General features: G+C 37.4%; 1 protein-coding gene across 1 annotated transcript; it reads right to left on the bottom strand.

Moving 5' to 3' along the window:
• Positions 1-238: 238 nt before the first annotated feature.
• LOC145906103 (uncharacterized) lies at positions 239-4078 on the bottom strand. Its single transcript, XM_082993488.1, has 2 exons — positions 3985-4078; positions 239-3816 (listed from the first exon to the last, which is right to left on the bottom strand). Exons 1-2 carry the CDS (start codon positions 4076-4078, stop codon positions 239-241), a joined length of 3672 nt encoding a protein of 1223 aa, XP_082849614.1.
• Between the last annotated feature and the right edge of the window lie 12961 nt (positions 4079-17039).

Here is a 17039-nt window from a genome sequence, read left to right as displayed (position 1 = left end):
AATTGGATCGGAATAAAAGTTTGCCACGTTTGTTAAGTATGACGTTTGCTAAATCGATATCAACATATTTTAGACAAAAATGGAATTTTTTTCTTATAGCGTGGTTTGAAATTTCGGAATCTCGAAAGGTTGTCAGGCTAGTTGTTGTTTCAATCTCGGCCACAATTATGTAGTAATTGTTTACAGAAGGTTAATTAGGTTCAAACCAATAATGATAGGAAAAAAACTTCTCCACGCATCATTCAACAATCTCAATTACTCGATCACCATCCTGCTCAGCACGGGGGTTGTATCTAACGCTTAATTCAGACGAACGACTCTTTGATGTACGTAATGATGAAATTTTGGAAACGAGCCATTCTTTTTTCTTCGACAATAGCTCTTCTAATGATTTGGAGTAGAGCAAAGGGTTAAGGGCGCTGTTGATTGGAAGCAACATACAAGCACTCAGCACATAAGAATCTCCTGGCATCTTCATTCCTCCAAAACTCAAAAATCCCATGAAACAAATTGGAATCCAGCAACAGAAGTCGGTCAAAATCAACCTGGTGATTCTCTTCTGCATCTGGGAGCTGACGCCAGTTCTTCTGGAGCCTCTCATGCGGTTGCTTCGCTTGTAAACAAGAAAATTAGCAACCACCATGTAGATAAACATGAGAAAGTTAAGTGTAATAAGGAATGTTGAATATTCCCAAGCATACTCATTGGTTGTTGCAAACAAACGTGGCATACAGACGCTCGTTCCACCATAATATCCAAACTCTCTTTTGATAGAATTACGTGGAAAGGCACTTACAATTGTACGCTTAACATCGTACCAAGACTTTGGCTCTGATACCGAAATTCTTTCTGCAAGTAACATCATGTTTTCTCTCGAAACAAAATCTGTTTCAAAAAAGTTGTTTGGAAACCAAACATCAGTTACAAAGTACTCAGAAGTTGGATTAAGTAAAGGAACGGTTGCCAACAAAATAGCTAATATCCAACAAGACAATTCAGCAATTAAAGTTTTCGTAACACCGACATTTCGCATATGGAAAGGTTTATAGGCCGATATCAGGCGAAATGTTGTCATAGCTGTCATTGTGAGTGCTGATGCTTCTGATGATACCAGTTGAACTGCCCCGAGTCCTGAACACAAGCTACTTGATCTCCATTCTTTATCAAACAAACAATAAGATCCAGAATATCTGGTAGCTTGTATTATGGCTGCCAGTAGATAAACTCCCATGAGAAGGTCAGAAACGCATAGATTAAGAACAAAAACGCTTGTATTAATATACAAATTGTTATTTTTATTGACTTTAATCAAATCAAGTGTGGTTGTAACAAATACAAATGAATTCCCTCCCATTGCTAAGATGCCTGTCACCCAGAATATACCTCGATAAATTGGGTTTGCGATCATTTCGTTGACGTCTGCAAAAGCGTTTCTATCCAAATTGATACATTTTTCGTCACTTCCGTCTGAGCAGTCATTAATTCCGTTCTGTATAAGCCGTATTTCAACGGATAAAGGAAGTTTGTTGGTGCAATAAAACCTGGTATTTTCGCAGCGACTCCTGCTTTCATCAGATTCGTCTTCGCATTCAATTATTCCGTCACAAACATGATCTTCATATATGGAAATCTTTCCTTTACTTCTGCAGTAGTAGCGGGTATTGTTACAAAGATCTAGAAATTCATCTGATCCGTCGTCGCAATCAATTATTCCATCACAGACTCTTTGGTTATCGATGTTAATTTCTCCATTGCTAAAACACTTAAACCTGTTGGGACAAAAACGTTCGCCGATAACTCCGATATCGTCATTGACAGATTTATCACACCACAAAGGATAGTTTAGTTCAGCTATCCCTCGCCATATCGAAGCATATGATGTAAAGAATTGCGTCATAACTATAACGCACAACGAATCATCACCCATATTTTTTTGTAGAAAAATTCTGCCATCTGCTATACATTCACTTTGCACTGATGCCGTGGCAGTTGGACAATATTTTGTGTCAGTTTGGTTGACGCATTTTACACTTGTATTACACAACACCTTATCTCGGTTCACAAATCTTGAACTGTTCTTACCATGCATTTGGTTGTGTGCACAATCTCCTACTATATCGCAACACAATGTTTGATCTTTACACAAACATTCATCTGACATATCGAAGCAATCCACCACACCGTCGCAAACTTGCTGGATTGAAACTATCAATTTTCTGTCCAGACACTGGAAACATCTAAACTGTCCATTGAGGAAACAAATATCTGAACTGTCAGAACATTGAGCCACTGAATCGTAGACGTTGGTTTGAGGTAAAACGCAAACACCTTTTCTTGTTGACCCAGAACATTTAAAACCAAACCCATGACAAATTTCGTCACTTTTGTCCTTGCAGCCATAAACAGCTTGCGTGTCACAAAAGTATTCACTTGCAATAAGTTGTTGGTTTTCACAGAAAAAAACGTTTTTGCAGGATTCACTGCATGTTGAAATTGTACAAATCGCTTTATCAACTTTACAATTATGAACATCAGTAGCGCACGTTTTACTAACAACATCATTGCACGTATATGGATCAGTCGTATGTATGAGATTTCTGGCATCCTTTTCACTTGGGCATGTTAGAGCCATCAAATGACAAGATTGACACGTAATGCTGAAAAATGAGCAAATTTCGTCAGTTTCATCAACACAATCTACGAAGGTATCATTTATCCAATTAAAAGGTATACATCTTCCGTTTGACGAACATTGTGTGTTATTTGTACTACATGGACATCTAGCGGAAGTACCTGAGCAGTTACAGCTATAATGTGTTTCATCACTTCCATCAATGCAGTCGGGTTTTCCGTCACACAACAGAGATCGGTCAATACTATTTAAATCGATTCCAAGGCACGGTTTTAATCCAACACAAGAACACTCAAATTTCCCTTCATACGTGCAGTTAACCTCATCACTCCAATCTCCGCAGTTATTAATTCTATCGCATTGCAAAGATTTTCTGATGCAGCCAGCACTCAAAGACGAGCAATTTTTGTGTTTGTAACACGAACACACAAATCTATCAGCTGGACACAATGTGCAGTTAAGCTCATCACTCCCATCTCCACAGTCATTAAATTCATCGCATTGTACTGATTTATTGAACCAACCAATTCCTGACATACAGTTTTTAGTCTTGTAACATAAACATTCAAATCTATCAGCTGGACATGTACAGTTAACCTCATCGCTCCAATCTCCACAGTCATTCAATCCATCGCATTGTACTGATTTATCGAACCAACCAATTCCTGACATACAGTTTTTAGTCTTGTAACATGAACACTCAAATCTATCAGCTGGACAGGTACAGTTAACCTCATCACTCCAATCTCCACAGTTATTCCATCCATCGCATTGCCAAAATTTATAGATACAACCACCAAATAGCGAGGAGCAATTTTTAGTTTTGTAACATGGACACTCAAACTTATCAGCTGGACATGAAGTGCAGTTAACTTCATCACTGCCGTCTAAACAATTGATTCTTCCATCACATTGCTCATTATTTTTCAAACATCCATTACTTCCGGGACATGCTGTTGTAAAACAATCGCACTGGAATCTTTTATTAGGACAAACATCACTTAACTCATCACTCCAATCCCCACAGTTGTTTTGTTCGTCATTTACCTGCGACCACTCAATACATCCAGTTTGACCCGATTCGACTTTACCGATCTTATGACGAGCACATTCGAACATGTCCGAGGGACAAGTGCAGTTTGGGTCACGATATGGGACTTGACAAACCGGTAGCATTTCATCTTCTGTTACAAATTTAAAGTTTTTTGAATTGTTGTGAACTTTAAAACAAAGCATAAATGTAAGTTGTGTTCATTTATCAGAAAGTTACTTAAAGTAGTTAAATTTAGTTAAACAACAATTATTAACAAAAATAAAGCGAACAGTTGTTCATTCAAAAAAGCAACACTTACTTGTGATAGGAAGAGGGGCCAAACTTGTGTCCTCACCCGGACATTCACCTTCCGCCCATCCGATTAACACAAATATCAGCAATAATTTCAGCATTATAAACGATTTCTATACTTCGACTGCATATAAACAGAAGTTAAATGCGATCCTCTATCCACCGATCCTCTGACGTTTTTTCAATTAAACTCTATCCAACGATGTGCAAAATTACTTTTAAGAAGCATTGGCAAAAACAAAAAATATCAAGAGGGGAGAAATGTTTAAGTCCTTAATTGTTATTTTATGCGCTAGAAAGAAGTCTTTGTGCGCATTCAAAACATTACTTTGCCACAAACTAGCAAACAAAATTCCAAATCCATTATAATATCGAAATCGTTTACGAATGAGATTTGTGACCAGGTTGTTTATTTCGTAATTTTTGACACAGAATTTCAGCTTTTGAAATTCGAATGGTTTTGGAGGATTAAAGATTATTTTTATAAATCTATGTCAAAGCGGGACATAAACGGACAAAATAAAGGAAATAGTTTAGGATTCCAACAGCTTTTGCATGAATAATTAAAGCGATTTCGAATGGGCTTCGCTCAAACGGACGTGTCAATTAATACCGATCCTGCAGCAATTGCAAAATGGTGGTCGTTCAATGCTTGTCTTGTTGATGAATTTTTCCTTGAACTCATTTTTATCAGGGAATTGCTGCATTTGTTTCTGATTACAGAAGAATGCAACAGGTTTGTACCATTCATTAAAGGGAAGTGCGTACATCAATTTCATTATCATTGAAATATTGTCACTCATTTCTATAATTGTCACACGCATTTAAATTGAGGATCTATTTTATTCCTGTCAGTGGTCACAATCCACATACCCTGGTTTAAAGGCAGGAAATCATCACCATTTTTTATGGCGCCTTGTTGTTGATATCTGCTGTCTTACCCATTAGCTTACCGACTCGCAACTAAACCCGACATTAAGGCTTGGATTTAAAAAAAAGGCTTTCAAAAAAAGGTATTACGTAACTCACGCAAATGTGCGTGAAAATCACCATGACAACTGCCACAATTTCGTCTCGATGGTTTGGCCAGGGCGGCTGGCGAGCGTTGGCGTGTCACTGCGGGAAATCACAAATTCCCTCCCGGCGGACCATCACACTGTGTTGGACCGATTCCAATAGGCAAGAATGAAACCCGACAACGTCTGTTGCGCGAGGGAAAAGGATTTCATTTTCAAGAACTTTACAGTCAAACCTATGGAATGCTGTTGGACTATACAATTTTGCTGTCAACACTCATGGATTATTAAACGCAATGAACTAAATTTTAGAATCGCTTTTAAAGAAGCATTGGGAAATAACAAAAAATATCAAGAGGGGAGAAATGTTTAAGTCTATATTTGTTTATTTTAAGCGCTAGAAAGATGTCCATGTTTGCATTCAAAACATTACTTAGCTACAAACAAGCAAACAACATTTAAAATCTTTTATAATATCAAAGTCTTTTACGAATGAAATTTGTAACCATTTTTTTTATTTCGTATTTTGACACAGAATATCAGCTTTTGAAATTCGAATGGTTTTGGAGGATTAAGGGATATTTAAAGATTATTTGTATAAATTTATGTCAAAGCGGACACAGAAAAAAAATAAGGAAATGGTTTGGGATTACAACAACGTCGACAGGAACAATTGAAGCGATTTCGAATGCGCTTCGTTCAAACGGACGTGTCAATTAACACCGATCCTGCAGCAATTCCAAAATGGTGCTCGTTCAATGCTTGTCTTGTTGATGAATTTTTCCTGGAACTCATTTTTATCAGGGATTTACTGCATTTATTTTTAATTACAGTTGAATGAGAAGGACATGTTGCAACATGTCTGCACCATTAATTAAGGGAAGTGCGTACATCAATTTCATTATCACTGAAATATTGTCACTTATTCCTATAATTGTCACACGCATTAAAATTGAGGATCTATTTTATTCCTGTCAGTCGTGACAACCCACATACCCTATGTAAAGGCAGGAAATCAACAAGAATAATTGTCATCGGGCGTGGATTCGTCGCATTAACATTTTTCATGATTTTGTGCCATTGGTATTTCAGTATTTTTGCTAGATGGATTCTAAAATGTCGACTTGCGTCCTCTGTTTAACAGCCAACATGCGCCTAACACATAGAAATTATTTTTTTACATCACAACACAGCGTTTCCAATATAAGCTGCGGTAGAAGACAACGGAACAAACCACCAAATTTTTTTATTAGAAACATTCCTGGGTAAACAAACACTTCACGAACCGGTTTGTTTGCGATCTGTATTTTTGTGCAAAAAAACATTTTCTTTGTAATGAGTGTTTTCTTAACAGCAGTGGTGGGAGGTCAATACAGAGACCTCCTATTTTGACTGTAGCTGGTCCCTGGGTCTAATCTCCATATTTGTGGAGAGAGTCGCAACAATATAATTAGACTTAGTAGCACGTTCTATAATATACAACCCTGGAGCCCAATGGCAGATAAAGTAAAAGGACGGTCGCACATGCTGGCGAGGGGTTACCTAACAATTGCGTGGGTTAGTCTGACTAATGGCTGTCTGGTCGCCTTAAAATCACCACTATTGCGTCACAACAGTTAGATGCGCCGAACAGTAACCTCCCACCATAATGAAACTTTTTGGCCATCTCACTCCAGATGAATTTACTTCTATGCAAATATTCTTGCAGCGCAAATTTTTTTGAGGGGACGCTAAACTTTTGTAAGCCTAATATTTTTAGAAATATTACCTCCAGTTAAGTTTTAAGTATTTCGTGCCAATGCAAAAGAAAAATAAACGCTACTCAGACAATGTTAAACAAATATGTAGCCGTATGCATGTTTCCTGGTCTAATTCCTCACACACTGGAACACATGTAACGGAACGAAATATGCAGGCAGAGTTAGACTTGCAGAACTCCCACAGCCTGCTCGACGTCACACCTTTTTATGGCACCTTGTTGTTGATATCTGCTGTCTTACCTGTTAGCTTACCGACTCGCAACTAAACCCGACATTATGGCTTGGATTTTGAAAAAAGGCTTTCAAAAGAAAGGTATTACGTAACTCACGCAAATGTGCGTGAAAATCACCATGACAACAACATTATGCTAACGGACCAAATTAATCGACGACTCAACATTTTTGCGTGCTTTTCTTGAGGTGCTATATCTCCTTTTTAGTGTTTTTCACCAGTAGTCGATAAAAGGGAAAGCTCGCATTGCAGATACTTAATAAATTAGTCTCTCCATGCAACTGACAACATATTTTTTTGGTGTGTCATCCGGGAGTGGGCGGTAGAGCGCGGTTTCTGTGATTCATTGGTTGGGTATGGCGTTAACAACATCAGCCAAGATTTCCTCGAGAAAGGGGTTGCCCCTGTTCCGTTGGATAGCTACCTTAAAGTGTACAGAGGTTTTGAAGGATGAAAAAAAATCCCGGAAAATGTCGTTGATGGGTTGTATGTCATGTTTAATTCTGTTCCGTGTTTTCCAAATAGTGTGTGCAAGTGAGGTGTTAAGGAATGCTGCTAGTGTTGTGTTGTAAAGTTGTGGAAGTGCGATGTGTAAAGGTGTAACAAAAAATAGAGAAGAGTTTGAGTTAGTTAAAGTTCGGAAAATATTTCTAATTAGGATGAGAAGAGTTTGAATGGAGCGACAGTTGTGAAAAAGGTGAGAGAAGGTTTCGAAGGAGGAATTACAAAGGTAGCAGTGGGGTTCTTGATCCACGGCAAGATAGGTTTGTTGACATTTTAATGGTAGAATTTTAATGGTGAGGCGATAATTAAAAGTTTTAAGGTAGTTCGGGAAAATAGGATGGTTGATTTGAGACCAGTCGTTGAAATGATGGGGTGTGTTGGATTCGTCCACAATACGGTGATAGAGGAGCTTCATTTTATGGGTCATGAGTTCGGTGTCCGTAAGGTTTAAAGATTTGAGGAGGTTGAGAATGTTTAGATAGTGGGGAGAAGGTGTTGTTGCGTGTGGGAGGTAATTTCTAGTACGAAGGTTGAGGAGTTTACTAAGGGAAGTCCAAAATTATATTTTAAGAAGAAAAGTTGCAGAGTAGTTGGGGAATCCAAAAGGCGGTGATTGTAATATTGTTTGATAGAATAGAGAAGTGATAGGTCAGCGTAGAGGGGAATGTTTGCCGCGCCGTAACCGCCATGGTCACGACCAGCTGCCAGGATGTTAATTGGCAAGGTGGGATTATTTGGGCCGACGACGAACTTTAACACAATGCCGTCGATCCGTTCTCGTTGCTGGGGTGGTAAGGGGTAAGTTTTAGCAAGGTATGAAATTTGAAAATTTGAAAATCTCGAAAACTAAGCACCAGGTCGTCGTGACACACAGCTTGAAAAGCATTGGCATAAAAAAGGTGGCCTCGCACAAGAATTTTAAATACAACACTGCAACTTTTCATTCATGCTTAAAGAAACAGGAAAATCGTCAAACAAACGAGTTAGGATTATGTACAGGAGCTGTTACAAAATTCTTTTACTGAGTCTTTGTTGGTCATAAAGACAAAAAACTGAGTTACAAATCTTTGTTGGCCAAAAATACAAGAGATTCCAAGATACAAACTTCATTTTTCACTACCTGTGTTGTCATTTTAGCGTGAATGGTTGCAGAAGCATCGGTGGAACAAGGAACAGAAAAATAAATTGTCTCTATTGTAAACATTTTCTTTCACTTTATATGTTGCGAATAGTTTGACACCAACTGAGTCTTTCAAACGTTATTGATCTGTTGCTGTGGCCACTGCTTCCAATCATAAGGTGGTGAACAAGGTCGCGTCAATCTTTTCCCAAATTCATATTATTCAATTCTTGCGCCACATAGTGATGACTACATTAAACTTAGTGCCGCAGAAAACGTTTATGTGACGTTAATAAAATCCAGACTTTAATTGATGTGATTCAGGCCTTATCTAACGGCACGGAAGAACTTATTTATTTTTCTTGCAGCTGCTTGGTTGGTCAATATTATAGTTGTTTTATTCTGATTGAAACTGTTAACAACATGTCCTGACAAGCAAGGACGGGACAGTCAAACGAAGAATTTTATTTATTGCGTTGCTTTTCCGATCAAATTTATTAAAAACGATTTTTTTGCAAGAAATATTATATTTTTATGTTTTTCTGCATATAATATATAAAGCAATTATAAGATGTCACAGTTTGGTTGATAAAGATTATATAACGCCTAGATCACCATCCTTCACAAGCCCCTTACAATTGAACCGTCTATTTGATATCGACAAATTATTTCCGGAACTTCATCCGGGAAAGCACCATATAATGTCAAAATGAATTGTCCAGGATGGGGAAGACGAACTTCAAGTATCTGTAAACGTTGATGAGCGTAAGAACTAAATAAATCTGCTGCTCTATGTATACACATTCTTACTATTACTTCGTGAAATTTGGTCCCTTTAATCAAATGTACTACACCCTGCAATTTGTTTCCAACTTTTTCTTGGAAAAGACATGAGAATGTGAGGTCAGATCTACCCAACGTGTTTAAGGGTCACCCTCACAAATCCACTCTCGTCTGTTCTTATCATTGCATTTTGATGGGGAAAATGTTCAACTTGAAGTTTATAGAAGTTGGGATATTTCATGACCGATTTCTGCTCATAAAATAGGGTGGTTGAAAACCCCTAGCGCAAATAATGGAATTAACGATATTGACTACTGTAACGTTGATTGTACTTTTCTTTAAAAATTTCTTTAAAAAAAGCCACCCTGGCTGTAAATGTAAAATTAAATAGGACTTTGAAAGCAAAAATAATACATGTTTGTATACCTCAAATTGATCAAGTGTTAATGGCTGGTGCAAAAGTTGCCAAGCGGATTCATGTGGATAATGGCTTGTGATAAACTTGTCTGGATGAGTGAGAAACCAAAACTCTTCAAATCTGTACGACGTTACCCTTAAAACGTTGATAGAAAAAAGGAAATAATTCACACTACAAAAAGCTGCAACTTTTTAGTTGTTATTTCATGTAGACGATGTTTATTGAATTGGGAGCAAAATGCTGATTTTAATAAACGGTATTTTGACAAATTAACCGTGTGTATATGAACTAGTCGCACGGCAGATTCAGTAACAAAAATAAATTCGCAAAAAATAAGATACCGTCAATAAACCTAGCTCCCTAATTGGTGTCAATAAATCTCCATTCACTGAATATCAATACAGCATTCCACATTCCATGAAATTCACCTGGATTGGCAGCAAACGAATGGTCGGGATAATACCCAACACATTTCACGAAACCTTCTATTATTTTACAATGGATAGCAGCGGATATACAGACCAACAAAATATTTATAAAGGTTTTGTGCTTTGCAGTACATGAAGTGAAAACAATAGAGATCTCCGAAATACGCGACAAGTTTGTTAGAAAACGCATAACGCCTAAAACATACTTATGGTCGTAATTGAGTTTGAGATATATTAAAAATAACTGTGCATTATTTTATATTTTTTTTTCTTACCTACAGAGCCTTTGGAATAAATCAGTGTAATTTGACTTTTCTTCTTTGATAGCTTTCAATTGACCAAGCGGGAATCGTCATCTAAGTGTCCAGTAAAGTTGATTGCATTTAAATCTTGAGAGCTGACCCAGTGAAAAAGAATCCGAACCTAAACCATGTAACTTCCGTCTCTTCTCAAAAAAATAAATTAACCTTTTCCAGATCGGTTAATTTCCAAACGCAGAGCTCGTTCATTAATGCTGGAAAAGTAATGTTCATTGACTGCATGTTAATGGCATATTCTTCAAGATCGTTGAATAATGATGTTTCCCTGAACCTGCACAATTAGAACACAATTCTGTGAGGTTTGATGGAATGCGGAAAATGTGGCGTAATAAAAATTCGGATGCTAACTTGTAGAAATCTGCTTTGCTTGTTGATGGTGGATATGGTTCAGGTAGATCACTCATTACTGGCATATACTCTCTTTGATTTTTACTGTTATAAACCGTTGTCACATGTGCCGCTGAACTGAAATTCTAAAAAAAAATTCTATCGAACTTTGTATGTCCAACGAATGCGAAGACAGAAAAAAGATATATGTATACATATACCTCTTTTCTGTTTCGTAAATATTCTTCAAGATGTTTTTGGCGACTTTTTTGGTTTTGTCTCTTGATTTCTTGTTCTCTGAAAAAGTTTATAGTTCGCGAAAGTGAAAATGGTTGAAAGTAACTGAGTTCTACAACAACTTCGGCATTTTGTTTCAGGTAAATACCCCTTCATGAAATTAATTATGTTTTTCCTTTTTTTGTAACCATTTGACGATTTACTTGTATAAATATCACTACTTATGCACGAAACATAAACTATGACGGTACCTTTCTATATCCAAGCGAATATTGGCGGCTTTTGTCTCAAAGAATCCACATAAATCTTTCACTAAAAAAACTCAAATTCAGAACAACGAATAATCACCTAACAGTTTAAATTCCAGGTTTTTAAAATAACGCTGTTTGGTTGCGATGGCAACAAAATTTTGTTTTTATTTAGATAAACTTTTTTAAAAGTAAAGTCTGAACATTTGGTGTACCGTTATTGCGTTGCTCCATTGCGCCTCTGTGATTCGCAAAATGTTGCAAACGTTATTTGTGACAAATTCATCCGACGTAGCTTCAAAAACAACTGAAAAACTGCGTTCTAATAAAAGTCACGAATACTCTTGTTACAGTTATTAACAGGTTTACTCGAAATAGAATTACACGGCCTGGTATTTAATATCGTTAGGCTACTCCTTACATAACTTTAAAACGTCGGGAAAACCTAAATAGAATATTTAATTTTGAACTTAAATAGAAGACAAGCTTTTGTGGTTTATCGTTTAGTGTTCTTCTGTTCGAAATGCCATTAATTTTCATATACTTGTTTCTAGTATTTGGAGACGCTACAAGGTCGTACTGCAGAAGTTTGGCAAAAAAATACAGTAAAGGAACAGTTTCCGCTTTCACAAGCAGATAGTTAATCGAAAGTTAAACAACACAAAATGTGCTTTATATAAAGGGTGTATTGCACAATCAAACCTAAGGAATCAGCCTTCCCCGCACCAGGGACAGTCTCACAACCTTGGTTCAGAACCTATTATAAGCAAAGATGATTGGACAGACGTTATACGTGTTACTAGAAAAAGGTTAACCAGATATATAAATACAATAAACAAAGATATATAAACAAAGAGATACAAACAGAAAACAGTAATTACAAGGCTAAATCAGTACATTATAACAAACACATTGCGTTTGGCTACCGTTGTGCTTATCGATCTTTATCTGCAAAAATACCGAGACAACCCCAAACTATTCAAAATATCTCATCTCGCTAATCAATATCTTCTTCGATTAAAAAACGCTTTCTTGCAGAAAAATACACGCACTGCTCCCTTTAAGCGCCACGGGCCACTTAAGTGGCCCAAAGAGGTGCTTTTTTTGATTAATTATCAATTCCGTTGTGATTGGCCTAGAGACATAAGGTTTTCAGCAACAGACAACTTGAAGCGTGAAGTTTATTGAAAAAATAAAAAAAAAATACATTTGCATTGAAATTTTTTGACTAATTAGTCATTCATTTGATGATGATTATCATTATGAACAAACCAGCACAGCAGGTGGTCTGATTGCATGTCCAATTAAATGGCCAACTACCCGTTGGAAGTAGCGCGAAACGTTCTACAGAAGAATTGTGCGCGAGGGTCTCAGCTTTCGATCGGCGGTTTCCGTTTCTCTCTATGACGTCACAATGGCGAGATGTGCGCATGCAAATTTTGACTGGTGGTACTGCTGTATTTTTTGCGTACAAAACATCAAAACAGCAGGAAGAAATGTACATAACATGAAATAAACATTATGAGGGTGCAGTATAAAAAAAATAAAGAAAAAAATTATAATAAATAAACAAAAAAAATTTTTTTTTTTCGCCAAAGCAAAAAAAACACCAATTTGCAAAAAAAATAGAACACCTTCATTACTTATAGTTACAGGTTTTTATTCTGGTTCCATAACACTGGTTTTGCTTTCCGGACAATAGACAATTGAGTAATTCTTTCCTCAGCATAACAATCGCCAATGGTTTTCGGAAGGGTATATCCAAAACATATCCACAAAAAGTTCAATGATGATGATTTGGTCATGTCACAATCACCTCTGTAACATCCCTGATGCATAATTTGCTATCAAAGCATCATATATTGAACCATATTCATGCAATTTGTTCAAGAATCAAAGGGTTGTGAGTGTCGTTGAAGGCATGACTCAGTAAATACGGTCGCTTCAATTTCATACAGCTGATTTTTTCCTTGTCTTTTTTCTAGAGTGTCTCTGTCATGTTGTGGCTAAGGCTTATACACTGGTAGTTGGTTTGTATATTCAATTATTCATATTCTTTTCTTTGCATAACAATCGCCAATTGTTCTCGGAAGGCTATATCCAAAACAGAACCACAAAAAGTTCAATGATGATGATTTGGTCATGTCACAATCACCTCTGTAACATCCCTAATGTATAATTTGCTATCAAAGCATCATATATGGAACCATATTCATGCAATTTGTTCAAGTATCCAACAGTTGTGGGTGTGGCTGTGGGCGTCACCAGTAATTAGGGTAGCTTCAATTTCATACAACTGATTTTTTTCCTTGTTTTTTTTTCTACATTGTCTCTGTTATGTTGTGGAAAAGGTGTATATGCACTGGTAGAAGGCTTGTCTATTCAATTATCAATATACTTTGATGTTATGCCTTCTTTTTCATCAACTTGCTGACATACACTACCAGTTGAACACAAAAAGAAACAAACAAAAAATTTTTTTTTAGAAGTGCTGTCAAATTCATCTGCTATCAGTTAGCAAACGCCTGAGCTGTGTCATAAAGTTTACAAGCCCTTTTACAAGAAATAACTAACAGTATAAGTAGGTTATACCAAAATAACTCCCTAAAATTTCAGTTTACTAGACAGTACCCGAGTACCGTCGCTCAAAAATATCAAATGCAGCGACCCAGTTTTTTCGCTTCATTGCGTCTTGGTGTTCACACTGATTCAGTCAACAGTCGAATTATTTTAAAATTCGCACAATTTCGGGAGTTATGGAAATTTTAAATAGGGTACCTATGGCTTGGAAGCTATTTTAGTAGGGGTGGTTACATTTTTGGATATAACTACTTCAAAACATGGAGTTATTGAACTGGAAAAGCGATGACTGTGTAGAGTATGAATTTGTATATGATTTTTGTGTTTTAATTTTTAGTCTAGCGTTTGTAGATAAAAAGTTATAGCTTCCTAAACTTAAACAATGAAAAATCTTCAATTGTTGAATATAGGGCGTGGCGCTTAAAGGGTTCAGGAGGCAACCTATAACTGAGAATTTCGAATCCGGGAGACACAACAATACAATGGAGGTTTAATTTGTCAACGACCTGTGTAACCCAGTATGTCTGCGACACGTACAGTCGTCATGCTGCACCCGTCCACAAGGTTGGCGACCCCGGTTTGGAACGCCCTATTAATTCCATCCAGCTGGTTGGAATGACGGGTGATTTAAAATAAGGTTTTGTCAATTTAGATTATCTGTTTATTTATTTAGGTTTAGTCTTTTGTTGATGTGGAATGTGATTTACCATTCAGTCAATGGTGCATATTTACGGAGTCTCTGTATTAGCAAGTGGGACAAGGAAATAATCCGCGATCCTACGGCGGACGGTGTTTTTCCCAATGGATATGACGAAATGGCTTCATCGGCACCCATGCCATTATGATTATGAATAAAATAAGCCAGACTTGTTGTTCTCATTATTGTCAACAGTTGTTTTATCGATACTTGTGTTGTTTTTATATTTAAATGAACAACTTTTACTTTGCTTTCATCATTAAACCGTCTACTTGATTTTTAAAACGGATTTGCTGAAAACGTCACCCGAAGCATTTACTCACTACTATCCAGGAATGAGGAGGACGTGGGCTGCAGGAAATCGCAGAACCGGAAAACCATCGCGCTTCCAGAATTACTCATTGCAGTAACATGCCAAGCCAGCAAATCCTGTACGTAACTCTCATAGTATTTATGTTCTGTTCAAACAGTACCTGTGCCATGACATTTAATTTACGCCTATGTTCCCCTAAACAACAAATAGTACGATATTCTGCCTTCGAAAACCTGTCTTTTTTTTTCCTACTCTGTAGTAGAAATTGTAAACAACGATACTTATTACTTTTTCGGCGCACAAATTACTCATTCGGAAATGAAGAATGTTGCACCGCCCAGTCCCTCAGAGTGCCTTGCGTGGAACCGCACGTCACACGCCTTTCAAATAGGAGTTTGTGAAAAAAAACAGGTGTTATTTTCAAGACAAACAATAAGGTCAACCATCAATACCATTGGCCCCGCACCACGAAAATGGTAACTAAAAACGCTATACTAACCAGATTTAACCTTTCACATAACCCCATTACTCAGAAAATAACAACCCCATTTATGCCCTAATAGGTCATTGCAAGATTAGCACAGGATCATGCTTTCATGCTTAGCACACACTGAAGTATGTATCTGGACGATATTGGTCACATTTAATTGCCCAACCTTAAAACCAGTAGCGTCTACAACCTAGTGCAACAGCAAGCAAGAAACATATCATCAGGAAATACCTGCCCTTTCTGTGTCAATCCATCATTGGAAACAATGTGAGGCATATAATTGTCTGCATAAAGACGCCGTGTGTACTTACAGCCACTTAGATTTAGAGCCAACTGACTGCGAGCTGCATACACCGTATTCCGGGAGCCCTTTAGTCTACCCCGAAAGTAATTAGTTCTTCCATCGGGTATTACTTGAACGAATCAAGCGACCAACTGCATTCCACCGTACAGCAAATGAATGCTGATATATCGCATCTAGAATGCAAATTACAATCGCCTCTTTCAGTTTTACTAACTTCCAACCCCCGTATTAACCCATCGCAAACCCTCTCACTACCCACGGGGCAACATAAGCCGCGATAATCACTGGTGACACAAAATTTGCGCCTCCTACACTTTCTAGCTCTTTCCTCTCCGAGCGTCATTTTGTTTACTATTAAATTCAAGAGCCCCCTTTTTTACTCATCGGCTGCTGTTACCGAAAATTCACTTTCTACAATGAAGTGTTAGCATTACACATCAGAGTCCTAACTAGGTTTCCAAATCTTTGTTACTAAGCAAATCGTTAATGTCGCACATTGATAATGAAACTAAAGATGTTAAATTCATCAAGGTTCGCTTATAAAACACCATAAAACATTGTTATGAATTCACTGACCCCAAAATGTACACATGATTGTAAACATTACAAATAAGTCTGGAATGCAATACTCTTATTTTGGCTTACAAATTCAGGTTCTAAATCAGTGGTCCTCAACTGGGGGTCTGCAAAGTGCTTTCAGGGGGTCCGCAGAAACTTCTGAATACATCGCAATTTAATTGGTAATTCACGCTAAAACCCTTCCATTGTGATGTAACATGGAAGGCAGTATTACAGCATAAATGTACTGGTTTTTGGTTGCATGCTCGCGATGCTTGGTGTAAGAAAACTAGCCATGTCTGAATTAAGAAAATATGCAGGTCTCATGTTGGGCTTTACCTCAGTTTTAGACGACGGTAACGAAAACCACAGAGACTATCCGCACTTTTTTGTGGCACGAAAGTTTCATCCTCGACCAAACGCATAAAATGTTTGCAAACCCCAGGATGTACATAACTATTACTAACAGCCAGACGGCATCATAAATTGCCCTTTATTTAATGCTTCGAAATTTAAACGATTGGAAGTTGCTGCCTAGTTATGACGATTGTCATCCGCACTTGTCCGCACCATGTTACGTATCCGCACAATACATGTAGATTCTCGCCGCTATTTTTGATTACGGGTGCTGGCCTTACCTATAACGTAACAATGCGGCGTACGTACGTCACTGCCTTTGTGTGTCATTACAGTGCCATTGTCTTGGTCTGATGGCGGGCTTTCTTTT

Source organism: Ascidia mentula, chromosome 6 (assembly GCF_947561715.1).
Source record: "Ascidia mentula chromosome 6, kaAscMent1.1, whole genome shotgun sequence".
Classification (NCBI taxonomy): Eukaryota; Metazoa; Chordata; class Ascidiacea; order Phlebobranchia; family Ascidiidae; genus Ascidia; species Ascidia mentula.
Note: the sequence above shows the minus strand (reverse complement) of the source record. Positions and strands in the feature narration are given on the sequence as shown.